The sequence below is a fragment of the Triturus cristatus genome, chromosome 2_2, assembly GCF_964204655.1.
Source record: "Triturus cristatus chromosome 2_2, aTriCri1.1, whole genome shotgun sequence".
NCBI lineage: Eukaryota > Metazoa > Chordata > Amphibia > Caudata > Salamandridae > Triturus > Triturus cristatus.
The window spans coordinates 1,076,216,277-1,076,231,492 of record NC_140582.1 but is presented as its reverse complement, the minus strand read 5'-3'; the positions used below and the strand labels follow the sequence as shown (position 1 = coordinate 1,076,231,492).

Here is a 15,216-nt window from a genome sequence, read left to right as displayed (position 1 = left end):
ATGAACCATAAATACAAGTTTGAACAGCATTAACCTATGGACAAAAATATTACCTTAACTGCAGACAGTGCCCTTCCCTGATCCGTAATGTGGTACTGCAAACTGACTTCCAAAGGGTTTGTGCTGCAGGGGGTTTGGCCTACTTGTCCCAAGGACATAATACATATAAAAACTTGTTGCCCTTGACCCCAGCAGTATGTTCTGGGCGTCGGGCTTTAGGAATTCCACATCCCTGCTGTTCTGTTCTTGAAGGCGGCATGCAAAACATTTTGATTTTCACTATTCATGGTATCAAGACAGATTAGAATAATTGTTTGACCAGATACCCTGGTTTGCACACCATGGCTCTTTTTTTTTTTTAAATCCTAAAACGTCTGTGCTCCTGTTTCTATTATTTCTGTCTACATTGGATCCACTTGGTGATATTGCATGTCACCATTCGCCTGCCCATATATTTCACTCACTACTGCCAAGTACAAATATTCATCCGAGGTAATAATTGTACCCCATGACAATAAGTTCTGATGACTGATAGCATACACTTAGTTTAAAGAATATATCGGGTCATTTGTTTCTTTTACAACCATTACATCCAGATATAGAAATATCAATAGTCTTTATTTGCATTCTCCAACCCTGTAACTATAAAGTGGTGTAATGGGCTGGTGTATCAGTAACTGTAACAGCAAACATATCTGTGGGTAAGCTGGTGAATTATCCTTTCTAGGCAGCCTCGGTGGATAATTTCTACCTGTAGTGTTGTGTGCAGATTTAGATTCCGTATATAGGTTTCCCGATTTATGCCCTTATATAGGTACAATTCACATTGCCCTTATTTAGACATAGAAATCCGGCCCTTATTTAGACATAGAAATCCGGCCCTTATTTAGACATTGTCCGTACAAACCAAATACAGGCATGGCCACCTACATCCGTCCATCCACGTCACAACAAATTCTTGGAAAACCAGACCCTTAAGCCTTTAGGAATTTCCCCCGGCTTGAATATTGATTTCTCCAAGAACTCATTAAGTATGCATGAACATCTATTCCTTAGGGGTTCATTCATGACGTTCCTCTGCCCGACTTTTACGTCAATACTGGCATTCCTAGACACCTTCAAGGTATAAATATACCAGCACTTGCCCTGGCAAATTGCGGTTCCCGGAAGATTCGATCCAACCCAGACTACGCGGTTCGCCACGGCAAGTTCGGAAGGAGATAGAGTTCCAGCTTGATGCACTGACCTGACGCTGGCATCCTCCTCGCAGAGAATCCAGCTCCAGTGCTCTCTGACTTCCCTTGCGAGGGGTTAGACTATTGAGTCCAGACAAGAGATTCCAACCTCTCTCATTCTAAGGTATGGAGCTGACTAGAACTTAGAGAAACTTTTGGCAACTCTTGGCTAAACTAAAATATAGCTAGCTATACTTTAGAAATGGCACCTACTTCAAACCTCGTACTGCACTTAGATTAGGTACACTGGGGTAGAACAATTTAGAAGGATCAGATGAGTATCACATTTTAGCTTGTTGTTTATGTATGTATTTTGATTAATATATGTCATAGCTACAAACCATGCTATTGCAGTATTATTTTATCTTCCTGCTAACCTCGTACATATTGTATTTCGCAGTCTGTCTTACGATTGTAGCAGTTCATATCTCTTGCATGAGAAATAAGACTGTTCAATAAACCCTTTTATTGAAACACCCGTCTCTCTATTTCTGTGCAACTCTATAGAAACGAAGCATACAGGATTGACTGAGTGAAACTGTTATCTATTGTTTCCACGATTCCGAGACTGTTCCGATTCTAAACGTAAACAAAGTTGTCATGTTTATGCGGTTGTCAGAGACTAATCCCTTCTTGTATATTCGAGAAGTTTCTAGTGACCTCTGAGTTAGCTGGTACACACAAGTAATTAAATTTAATATACTCGATAGGACTAAGGTCAGTATGTCTCTATGTCAAATCTATAGTGTATGTTATTCCAATGCGCAGAGCCTCTCAGGGATATAGGAACTACAGTACAGTAGCTACAGTAGCTGACAGGGAAGCTCAACGAGTAGTGCGCAGTGGGACTAAATGTGGGAAGCCTATAAGCATTTTTGAAAAATATCTGGCCGTACTGCCAGATAAGTTGGCTACTCTTGCGTTTTTGCTTCTATACTGAATTTGTGTTCAATATGGCTAAGGGTCATTCACATTTTATAGATCTAGTTTATGTATGCTTCTCAGTAACTTAATCTGTTCAATTATTTTAGGTGCCATATGAAACCCTGAATAAACGCTTCAGGGCAGCACAAAAGAATATTGACCGGGAGACGAGCCACGTTACTATGGTTGTAGCTGAACTGGAGAAGACCTTAAGTAGCTGTCCAGCTGTGGACTCTGTTGTTAGTCTTCTTGATGGCGTTGTGGAAAAGCTTAGTGTCTTGAAAAGAAAGGTAATACCGTTTTTGATCCTTCTACTCATAAATTGTCAACTGCTTCTACCTTGCTTTTGTGTCTCAAATTGTATTCAATGTGCTCAGAAACCTTTCTAAGTAAAAATAGATGCATTAGCTTTGCCTGCCACTGTCTGCCTCTCCCTGTCTGCCTCCCCTTGTTCTCCACAGACCAGTGAGAATCAAAGTAGAGAAACATGCTGCAGTATCTTCTTCTGCCTTCTTCCTTGACTTCCCTGAGTCTGTAGATGTCAAGATGTAGCATACCCAAACTTATCAGTTGTGGTAGAGCTGCTGCCACGTGTGATGTCTGCTTCTCAGATGCCTCTTTCTACTGTCTGAAAGCATGAACATTCAGCCCATGGAGAGCCGTGGCGAGATGGCACAACACCAGACCTACATATGTATTTCCGGACGTGGATGGCTGTGTTGAGGGAGGTTGGAGAAGATGGTTGGAAATCTAATAGTTTAAGAAAAAAAATACTTGGGAGTCACCTTCAAGGAGATGCGGAAGGATGGTAGAAATCGGTGTTTGTCGGCTGACAGTATCGACAGTGTGACCATTTTACGTACATCTGCCCTAGAGGTCTCTCCTCATCCTTTTTTTTTTTTTTTTTTTTTTTTTGCTTCACCATAAAACCAATGTATATTGATTGACGTAAGAAGTGGTTGATAACATATACAGCATAAAATTGTACATGAATATAAATGACCAAGCGGATGTCTTCCGACTTGGAGTTACTTTAGCTATGCTTTTGTTGCCTATGATGTCGCTTAAAACGCCGCATGAAACACAGCCTCGTGTTGGACACTTATTCAATTAAATTGAATCTGTATTCTGGTACCTCCTAATAGATCCCTGCCATTTATCCTCTATATGTACTTTTCCATTTTATACACACTAATATCCCAATTTACAGTTGAATGGTAACCTAAAATTTGCCCTGAAATTGGGGTAATGTAGTTTGTGCCGTGAAAATTGCTAAATATCCATCCCCAAGAACAGCCAGGTCCATTTCTGCATCTGCCCAGTAAATCTGCATAAAAAGGAGCCTCTACCAAAACCTTAAAATGTTCAAGCAAAACTTGAATCTATAAAAATGTACACATTTAAAATGTCAGCACTCTAAAAAAAAATTGATACACTGGGAAAAATAACTTTATTTTTATGTTACAACATTAAAATTCTTCTTCGGTGTTTCCTACTATTCCCACATATATAAAAACAAGCAAACACGGGCATTATTTCTTATTTCTACTATTATAAACACTAGCTATTTTTTCCCAAATGCCTTCTTCTAAGTTTCCATCGAACTATTCACCAGAAACGTATTTCTTTTTTTGCCAATAGCATGAATTTAACAAAAGCAGGGTTCAAATCTACATCTGTTGAATTAAAACATTTTATGAGCGCTTACCTACAAGATCGAATTCGCCGGCTATTACATTTATTCCGTAGTAGCCTTCTTCTTTCTTCCATCAAGTCAGGGCATATGCAAGTTAAGTGAATAATGTTTTCCGCTCCCTATTTGCATAGTCTATAATGCATTGATTTTGTTGTACGTTGCCATGGCATTGCATGCGATGACCCTGGAAGAAGGCCAAAACTCGCTTTAGTGAAAACGATTTTTAGTTTTAAATTCCCCGGTGTGTCTACTTACATTTGAGTCTTAGTTGTTTTATATTCCCTCAGAATCATCCTTGCATGGTTCCATTTTGAAAAAGATTCTTTGTCCTTCAGTACTGACAATTGTTTTCATGTTTTATTAATACGTTTTTTTAAACGATTCTGGCCTTATGTTAATGTCCCACATTTGATGTGCTGAATACTCAATTAAAGCCGATTGTAATTATTTCCAATACTGTGATTTAGGATTTGCTTGTAATTCTTGCAAAAGCCGTTGACACATTGGGTTTGATGTGTTTGAGTTTATTCTCTTCCACACTTTTATATACTGACCCTTCGTTGCAATAAGCTGGTTAGATACCCCAAATTCTAACCTGATTTGGGCTGCGGACGGATTGCGCAGCAGGCGAAAAAGGATCTTATTTTTTTTTTTTTTTTTTTTTTTTTTTTTATTAAAAGTTTTTTTTTTTTTTCGATGCAGACGATACATAGATTTGAATTATACCAACTCCCACCACCCCCACCCCCACACCCCCTCTTACTGTCAAATGACAAATTTCAAGGACACAAAGAAAAGATGCACAACTTAAGAATAATAAGTGCGAAAATCGTCAAGGAAACTTTGAGCAAAGTGGAAAGAAGAAGCAAAAAGAGAAATATAAAAAGGGAAGAAGATGCAGTCCGATTAAACATATGAACCTGACTGATCTGATTGTTCCAACCAGGTGGAGAGAGGTCCCCAGATGTCTAGTCCCTTTTTTTGCCCTTTGCGCCCTTTGTTAGCGTATATGGCCTTTTCGAGGTGGTAAGTTGCAACTAGCCTAGCTAGCCATTGGGGGAAAGAAGGTGGGTCAGTCTCAATCCATGCTGCTGCCACACAGATCCTCCATATTGTCATAGCAACGTAGATGAGCGCCCCACCTTTTTCCCTATTGATCTCTTTCTGGGTTCCCAGTAGTATGGTTATAGGAGTCAAAGCTATAGCCTGTGTAATGACCCTTCCCAGAAAATCCTGAATTCTGAGAAGAACTGGAGTAAGTTTGGGGCAGACGGCAAGCATATGTACTGCATCGGCACCAAACTCCAAGCACCGGGAGCACATTGTCCCCCTGCCTGTTCCCCATTTTGCATTTTAGGCCGGGAGCGATGATGGTGTCAACGTGAGCACTCGAGCAATCCGCTGCTCACGCCGGTCGCGTAGCCGATCGACTAGACGCCCTGCGATGCTACGATGCTCAGCTCTACGCGCAGCCTGACAGCGAGAGGATTGCCAGCGCTGGGCTCGCGGTCTCGTAAAAGCATTTCAACTTGCTTCTTCAGCATCGTAATCATCATAAATCATCGGAAACTACCCACCTGGAGCCTGCTAACTCGGCTAACTCGGCTCCTGCTGTTTATGCTATTTTTGGCATTTGATCCTTCTGTACCCACCGCCTCGATCTGTATCTCTGGACACGAGGAAAATCGCCGGCGGCAGCGACAGCACCATCGAAGCTTCTTGACAATGAGTAACAGGGGGCCCAAGAAGGGAACCAAACCTAAGGCTGCCATCAATAATGACTTTAAAGACACGGCCTCTGAGAACACTTCCAGGCCCAGACTTGAGGTTAGTGGTAACAGAAAAACGCTGGGGCGACTGGGGGGGGGGGGGCAGGGGTATCTAGAGACTCAGCTGGTGCTCAGCCACCACTTGCTAAAATGTTTCTGTGCGCCAAGGGACAGCCACCTGCCGTAAGCGCCAAGACCCTTCTATCCGAGACCCCGGAGGCCCCCTCCCTAGATCCACTAACCCCCCAATCACCTACGTTAAAACTATGTCAAGAGACCAGCCTGGCAAATTTAAAGACAGTAGGCACGCCACAATCTGGTGGAGGAACTACCACGGATTCCCCAGATTTAGCCAAAACACTGAGCAACTCCCTTTGTTTGCCTAAAAGTAATAATGATAAAAGGGATAAGAAGGCAATAGAACTTGATACCCACCCAACCCCTGCTGGCATAGTGCTAAATAATGAAGACTGCACTCATCTGAGCTGTCTTGATATTCCCTCTATAGCCCCAGATATCGATGTCGCCAATTACATTCAGGGCCTGGGAGCCGCGATCGGTGCACAAGCACCTTGGACTCCGGAAACTGGGCCCGAGAACTTTTACTCGGTTTCCGACGGCACAGATACTACCTCTGATGAAAAAGGGACTGACTCTAGTGAAGATGGCAGCGAGTAGTCAATCAAGGACACCGGTACGGTCCAACGACCCAAGAGAACTAAAAACAAAGGGAAGAGACGCAGTCAACTCAAATGGGATTACTCACAGATGTCTTATCCTTTGGATGAAGATGACTCCCAACCAGCAACCTGGGAAAAGACAAAGAATTTACCAATGGTCGCTACAGAGCCCTCACTAGCGTCAATCTTAACCTCAATTAAAGAATTCCAGGAAGAGGTTCGGGCAGACAACCGAGCAGCCAAAGGGGCCGCTAAAAAACTACAAGGAGGTCTGAGGCGACTGAATAAGACATGCACCGACATAAGCGACCGCGTCTCCATGGTCGAGGGGCGCACTGAGTACCTAGAATCAGAGGCCACTGTTACTAAAAAACAAAGTGAGAGCAATGCCGCCTGTCTAATAGACATCATGGCAAAAATGGAGAAGCAGGAAAATCGCCAACGCAGAAACAACCTAAGCTTACTAGGCATTCCGGAGGGGAAAAAAGGTGAAGACCCTAGGCGGTTCATTGTAAAACTCCTTCAAGAATCCTTCCCCGAACATCCAGGCTGGTACTGGGACCATGAGGTGCAGAGGGCACATCGCTACCCCTTCAACATAAGAAGACAGCGAGGTGGTAACAGGGCAGCAGATGAACAACCAAGAGTATTCCTGGTATACTTTGGGAATTTCCTGCTGAGGGAACTGATTTATAACCAGGCTCGCCCAAACTCCAAGAAGGGGGCCAACGGAATAACTTTCTTTGCAAAACCCGACTTTTGCCATCAGACCGTGGAGCGCAGATGGCGCTTACGACAATTAATTTCCCCATTTCAGCAGCTAGGAGCAGAAGTTTATCTCATGAACCCCGCTAGACTTAAAGTGATTTTTAATGGGGGATTTAAAATATTTCTGTCTGAAATAAAGGCTGGGGAATACTTAGAGGAAATTAAGTCCAAGAAGGGTCCAAGATAGAGAACACCACCGGTACAAGCATAGACACATGCACATACACGGAAAATGGATAACGCAACGGGAGGATGGGTGGGTTAAATAATTTCTTAATTTCTTAGAGCTAGCTTAGCTGCTGGCGAAGCACAAATTCTATTAATGTAGTAATGTTCTACACTAAATCTTCAAAGAGCAGACTAGTCGAGCACACAATTAAATTCGTATGGCGTGATCAGCGGTGGAGCCTCACTAATGACCACCATCATTCAGGTTCTTCCTGATAGCTCCAAAGGAGGGGGGGGGGGGGGTAGGGTAAGGGTCACTTTTAGATTAGCACAATGGAACCAAGGACACCGTTTCTCACACAATTTTTTACTCACTCATTTAGTAAACACAACTAAAGAACTTACCAAGGAAGCATATCTAATTAATCAAGAAACTTCTGGTCTAGTTTATCTCAAACCCCCAAATGGCTAAAATAAATACTCTCAGGCTTATTTCCGCAAATATCTGTGGGCTAAACGACGCCGTAAAAAGGCAGAAAGTCACGCAAGGCATACGGTCTTTAGGGGGTGATATCATCTGTCTCCAGGAGACACATGTAGAGGGATCGCAAAAACACCTATTAAATTCACTAGGGCTTAAAATTATAGGGGCTACTACACAAGGAGCTAGAATAAAGGGGGTAGGAATTATGGCTGACAGGAGACTTCCTTTAAAAAACCCACGTGTCAAATCTGATCCACTGGGTAGATGGGTAATCACCGAGTGCCATCTCTTCTCTAATCCCCCTTTTACTCTATGCTCTATCTATGGTTGTAACTCTGATGACCCAGGGGTAATCAACTGGATCTCTGGAGAATTAGTTCACTGGCCCACTCCAATAATTATTTGTGGTGACCTCAACATTAATTTGCCCTGTGACCTGAAAACCGACACTAGGTGGAAATATAAAGGCAGAAAACCGCTAGTGTATCAAGCAATCATTAGCTTAGCCCAAACCCATGGGCTGAGCGATGTTTGGTCTAAACTTAATTTCAACCAACCTGGATATACCTATTTTTCTGCACCCCACAGGTCATTTGCTAGACTAGACTATTTTTTTATTTCTTCATCCCTACTAGGCAAATGTACCATAGACACAGCGCCGCGCTTTATGTCAGACCACAACCCACTTATTTTGGACATCAAGGGGCTAGAGAACTGGAAAGAACCCCCAAGATGGAGCTTTGAGAAAGCCCTCTTACAAGACATAGGCTATAGAACTCACATGCAAACCTGGATTCAGGAGTTCCTGGAAATAAACACTGGAACGGCCTCAACCATGGTAGTCTGGGATACATTAAAAGCGGGTATTCGGGGAGAAACCTTAAGGTTCTCGATCAGGAAAAATAAGAAAGATAAATTGAGAATACTCAATCTCCAGGAAAAGCTCAAAGAATCAGAAATTAACCTAGTCCAAATGGTCCACACTGGTCAGGATGTCGAGAACCTACAAAATGAAGTTATATTAATCAAGGCCGAAATAGGGGCAGTATTTGCTGAAAAAACCGCAGCTAAATTGGCAGCGACGCGAGAAACAAATTACGAATGTAGCGATCGCATTGGTCATCACCTTGCTGTCAAAACTAGACAACAGACCACAGAAAGCGAAATACTCTCGATTCAAGTACCAGCAGGAGTTGAAACTAGCGATCCTAGTGAAATACAAAAAGGCTTTCAAGATTTTTACTCCAAGCTATATTCAGAGGAGAATAACACGCCAGTCGATTTAGAAGATCCTGAAACTACCAAATATTTAAAAGAGATAGTTAAAACAGCTTAGCCAGGAGTATCGTGAACAACTGGAAATTGTCCCGAACTGGGATGATATCCTGGAAGCCCTAAGCAGCCTTCCAGACGGGAAAGCCACGGGAATGGATGGCATTCCCGTGGAGTTCTATAAAATATTCGCATCCCAAATTAAGCCTATATTTCTTGCTGTGATAACCACCATATTTAAAGGGGCTTCTCCTCCGGACTCCTGGTCAAATGCCAAAATTTCTATTTTTCTTAAAAAAGACAAATCACCTCTAGAAATGGGCTCTTACAGACCAATTACACTTATAAACTGCGATTCTAAGGTATATTCCAAAATACTTGCTACAAGAATATCTACTGTAGTTGAATCCCTGGTGTCAGAATGGCAACACGGATTCATCCCCAAGAAAGGCACCACTGAACACATTAGACGGGCCATTACTCTGTTTGACGCAGCACGGGTGACAGGAGACCTGATGTCTTTAATTTTACTAGATGCTGAAAAAGCATTTGATCGGGTCTCCTGGCGGTTCCTGTGGTGTGTCATGAAGAGGATGGGATTCGGGTCAAAACTTACGCAGGCTGTACAAGCTCTATATCAAAGCCCGACGGCCTGTGTGTTGGTTAATGGGAGATTGACCGAGCAATTTAACATCTCTCCGGAACCAGGCAAGGCTGCCCCTGCTCCCCCCTACTCTTTGCCCTTTATATAGACCCCCTAATCAAGAGGATTGAAAAGAACCCAACAATTCTAGCAATAAGTATGCAGGGAATCGACACTAAAATCATGGCTTATGCTGATGACTTGGCCATAACCACTTCTAAACCTAAGAGTGCTATTTTGGCATTGGAATTGGAGGCACGAAAATCCGGGAAAATTTCGGGATATGCGCTGAACAAAAATAAAACCCAGATAATTATAAACAGGAAAATCAATTGGATTGATTCCCGGATCGTGACACAGGCCAAATATTTGGGGGTCATTATCACGGCCAACATAGATGAAATTGTAACTGAAAATATATCCCCCTTGATTACCGAAACCAGAAAAGCCCTGAAAAAAATAGACAATTTACACCTGACTCTTGTAGGCAGATGTAATGTAATCAAAATGACCTATTTCCCGAAATTGCTATATTACTTCCGCTCCATCCCATTGGAATTTAGCAAGGCCAAGCTCCAGAAACTTCAACAAATTTTTACGCAATTTATTTGGGCTTACTCACAACCTAGACGAGCACTAAAACAATGGTCTCTTCCCAGGGAACGAGGTGGCTGGGCATTTCCTAATATAGCACTTTACTATTGGGCCTCAGTTCTACAATACAGTACTGAATTGTTGAAGGAACATTCCATCCCTCTCCCAACCGGCCTTCCTTCACCATTTCGGCTTCTATTGGGAGAAGAGACTCGCGGCTGCTTATTTAGACAAATATCCTTTGGATACTATAAGCGCGTTAAGTTCAAGACATTGATGAACTCTTTTAAGGTCTTTCGCAATATCCGCAAAACCTATGGGCTAGGAACATTTAACTATTACACTCCTATTACCGAGAACCCCAATCTTCCTGCCAATTTTGGCAGGTCTTACCTACTGAATTGGTATACGGCTGGCATCACTAAGTTAGGAGACCTAATTTCCAACAAAGGAGTTAAGCCATTTTCAGAGCTACAAAGCAAACAGGGACTGAAAAATCATGACACCTTCAAATACCTTGCTATTCACGACTTTCTCGTCCGAAAAGTCGGGGGACCTGCAGGATTTTTGGAGAATGAGCTCATTAATACACTGCGGGCCCCAACGACCCCTCGAATAGGTCTCATTTACTCTGCTCTAAACAGCCAAACCCCAGATGACTTGCTTAAAATAGCAGACAAGTGGCTTATTAAACTAGAGGCCCCGCACAGCATGTTTTACAACTCACTGGCACTCTCCCAAAGCGACTTACTGTCAGCAAAACTACAGGCTCAACACTTCAAGACTATTTTTTGTCTATATATTACACCCAGAAAAAGGATCTTAAATGTATTTGAAATGGCATTATTTAAAGCTGCAGAGGGTCTCTACCACACAATGCTTCACTACCATATGTAATAGTTGACAGTATTTTTGCATTTATTACCTTTAGAAGAGGCAGGTAGATGGATCCACCCAAGGACTTTTGCAGTGTTCGAAATGCCATAATTAAGGTGTTCCCGCTCCTTTCGATATCCTTCTTTTTTGCTGCTGGAAAGTGTTGTTTTCGTCAAAAAACACACCCAAGTATTTATATGCCTTCACTTGCTGCTTTTGCAAATACCATTTATATATTTTTATTTTCTGTTTCCTGTTGTTTACTTCCATTATTTTGGTCTTGGCCTCATTTATTTCCATACAATTTTCCAGTGAATAGTTTGCAACTGCATTTATAAGGCGTCTTAATCCTATCCTAGTTTGTCTTAATTGTATAACTTCATCAGCATATAACAAATTAGATATATTTCTCCTCGCTAGTTCGGGGGGGGGGTGTGCATTCTCTTTATCCAAGCAGTATGTTAAATCTGCTAAAAACAAGTTAAACAGATATGGTGTGAGAACACATCTTTGTTTTAACCCCTGAGATGTAGGAATTTCTCTTGAAAAGGTCGAATCATCACCTATTCGGACTCTAATCCAAGTGTGAGTATAAAGCGATTAAATCACTTTTAGGAGGCTAGTTGGTATTCCTGTTCATCCAGCTTCCTCCACAGAGTCTGCCGATGCACATAATTGAAAGCTGATCTAAAATAAACAAAGCATAGATAAATTGGTCGATTCATTATTTTATATTTATCAATTAAAATAGAAAGAAATAGAATATTTGTCACTGTTCCCAGCCCTTGCTTACAACCTGATTAGTTTGGCAGGATTTTATGGTTTTTGGTTGCCCATTCCGTTAGTTCTGTCAAGAGCGTTCCAGCAAAAAGCTTAGCTTCTTTATCTTGTAATGTAATTAGATGAGTTACTAGGTAGAGACCAATCCCCGCTTTTATAAACAGGTCATATTATTGAGCCTTTCCACTTCTCCGGCAAAATTGATGATTGGATGGCTTTGTTAAAAGGTTTTGAGAGATATTCAGCTCAAATGGTTGGATTATCTTTCTATAGTGCAGAATGAATTCCATTTGGGCCAGGTGCTCCATCTTGCCTCTGTTTCCTAATAAGATTATATACTTGATCTTTAGTTATAATTATTTCTGTTTCATAATTTTTTATTTTTGTCTTCCCCTCGTCTATTATCTGACCTATCCTTTTGTTTAGGTTCTTTGCTATTGTTTAAATGAGCTGATAAAAATTCGGCCCATTTTGCTTCCGTTATTAAAGATGGTATGATTGGTTTGTTAGATCTATTCAAACTGTTGATCATCCACCAAAATGTTCTTGAATTTCATTTTACTTGAGCATAATGCTTTAACCCACAATGCTTGTTTCTCTTGAGATGTTTCATGCCGGATTAACCTTCGCAATACTTTGTTTAGATTTATTAGTTTGGAACGTAGAGCTGCATTAGCAGGCATTTTCTTCATTTGTTTCAGTATTCTATTTGAGATTTTTTTCAGAATACGCCCTTTTAGGTATAACTTTACTTTAGAGGGTTTTTTTTAAACCTATTTTATTGAGTTTTTATAGTACCATCTGGGCAATTGCCCAACATAAAGCATTTTGAGACAGGATAATGACAAATTACCAAGTATGGAAATATCATTGGGTACAGTTTGTATATATAACAAAAACACAAACCAAAACTTTACGCAGACTTTACCACCCAACACACACTGGCGAGCATGTTTAATTGCAAATGTGCTTCCAAGGAAATACCCAATTTCATATGACATGGCCCATAACATCTCATAGAGGCTGTTTTTTAGGGGGTTTGCGAAGGGAGAGAAAGGTCTATGCCCCTGTATGTAGCCCGTCGCAACCAGATTTACCTATGCTTTTGAGGGCATCCCCGCGCTTGAAAGACAGCTATTGTCACACCCATGCAGTTGACTAGTTCCTTTCGCTATTTCCCTATTGTCAGTGGGGAAGTTCCTTTCCATAACCTGGCAATGGTGAGAGCAAGGAAGAGTAATTGTTGTTTGTAACGATTCCCTCCTATGTCATCTGTGCTGTGGTGGAGGAACAGTCTAGGGTCATGTGGGAGGTCCTAGGACAGCACCTCTTTAAGGCATGTTGAGAGACTGCGCCAAAAGGGCTGTATTGCAGTGGAGCTCCAAACAGTCTGAAAGAACGACCCCTCCTCCCTGTCGCAGCGAAGGCACTTAGGGGATGCTCTGATCCCCATCCTCCAATTTGTAATATACGCAATGGACATATTTGAATTGAATAAGACGGTACCTGGAAGATACCGCAGTATCCCGGGGACTAGCTATAGCCTCTGCCCAATCATCATCGGTGAGTTCTGGAATATCATCTTACCATGCCTTCCTAGTTTTACGACGAGTCGTGGTGGAGTGTGTAGTCAATGTTTGATTTATCTGCCGAATTTTGTGTGCGCCCAAATCGTCCATAAGGAGGCGACCCTCTAGTGAGTAAAACTCAGGGCGGTCATCTAAATTTGAAAGCAATGGGGTGAGAGCATGGGGTAATTGGAGATACATTTTCAAAACTGAGTTTTGTGCAGATCAAACTCCTCTTGTAGTTGTTTAAAGGATTTTAGAGTGGTGCCTCTCATGATGTCCCCTATTGTGGAGATGCCAATTTGATTACACTGATGGAACCCCTGCAACGTTGCCACCTGGCGGAGGTATGTACCATGCCGTAAGGGCGTTGTCCGAGTCAACCGCCTATGCCACCCCCTTCGCCGGACAGTATAGTGCCACAGCCAAATTGTTGTTCTGCTGGCATGAGGTAAAGGATCAGGAGACTCTGTACGCTGTATAGTAACCGAAGGAGGGGAATCCCTTCCATTGCCTTGTGTTCAAGTGCGGGATCTGTAGGTGTGTTATACCACCAGTCATTAATGACTAGGAAGTGAGAGGCCACATAATACCAGTACACGTCTGCAACAGCGATACCGCCGTAGTATGTAGAATGCACACGTCTGTAGCGCCACTCTAACTGCTCCGTCACCCTATAAGAATTTGTTAAGTATGGCGTTTATCTGTGCGAACCAAGACCTTGGTATATGATATGGGAAGTTTTGTAGTCGATAAAGCACTCTGCGGAGAGAGACTTTTAAAAAAAATTGTCAAGCCGCCCATATAGCGAGAGAGGCATCGATGACCATATGGAAGTCTCCTTACGGAGGCCAGCCATTAGCTGGTTAATATTGTGTGCCCATGAGGTCGCAGGGCAGGGAGTCCTATATATGCCCAGATATTGAAAACCGTTAGTAATGTGTTGGAGTTGGGATGCCCATGTACCTCTGCCTTGTTGTCCGCATACTGGGAATAGCACCGATTTAGAAGGGTTAGTATGGTGTCCGGTGGTCTGGCCAAAGACACGGAGAATCTGTAAGATTCTCGGGCCCGAGATCCAGGGGTCAGTCATAAAGAATAAGACGTCTGCGTATAGGGCAATACGGTCTCGTTGTGATCTTGGCCATTCAAAGCCGCGGAGCACTGGATCTCGGCGAACCCATTTTGCCAAGTGTTCCACCGCCAAGGCAAATAAGAGCGGAGACAGGGGGCAGCCCTGTCCTGTGCCGCGGCTAACGGGGAAAATAGGGAGAACGATGACTAGCAATACGCACAGAGGCCATAGGTTCTGTATATAGTAGGCGCGCGTATGCTAGAAAGCTTGGACCACAATTGATTGCCTCCCCAAGCTGGAATAGGTACTCCCAACTCAGGGAGTCGAAGACCTTGTCTATGTCTGCGAGGAGTATTGCCGCAGGGCATTCCAGCTCTGGGGCCAATGCCATGGCTTTATGGACACGGCGAATTTTATGGTGGGTGGCACGATTCGACATAAAGCAGTGTGGAGCAGATTACTTAATAACCTGCTGGTGCAGGGATCACCACTTCGCCACGGGTTCTTATCAAGTAAGGAGGAATCGACAGGAGAGCAAAGTCAAACCATGGATAGTTTATTCAATCATTCATGAATGGGTTTCCATCCAACAAGTACCATCAAGATACCTAAGGATAGAACACAGTGAACAATGGTTACATGGGTTTATATAGGGAAAATCACAGACTAGGAACGCCCAGAGGT

General features: G+C 42.6%; 1 protein-coding gene across 1 annotated transcript in view; it reads left to right on the top strand.

Annotated features, from left to right (window-relative positions):
• MAEA (macrophage erythroblast attacher, E3 ubiquitin ligase) overlaps positions 1-15,216 on the top strand; it is a 391,495-nt gene that overhangs the window by 66,062 nt on the left and 310,217 nt on the right. The window contains exon 2 of the mRNA XM_085642591.1: positions 2,267-2,449. Coding sequence (XP_085498717.1) covers positions 2,267-2,449 — 183 coding nt within the window. The remainder of the gene's footprint in view (positions 1-2,266; positions 2,450-15,216) is intronic.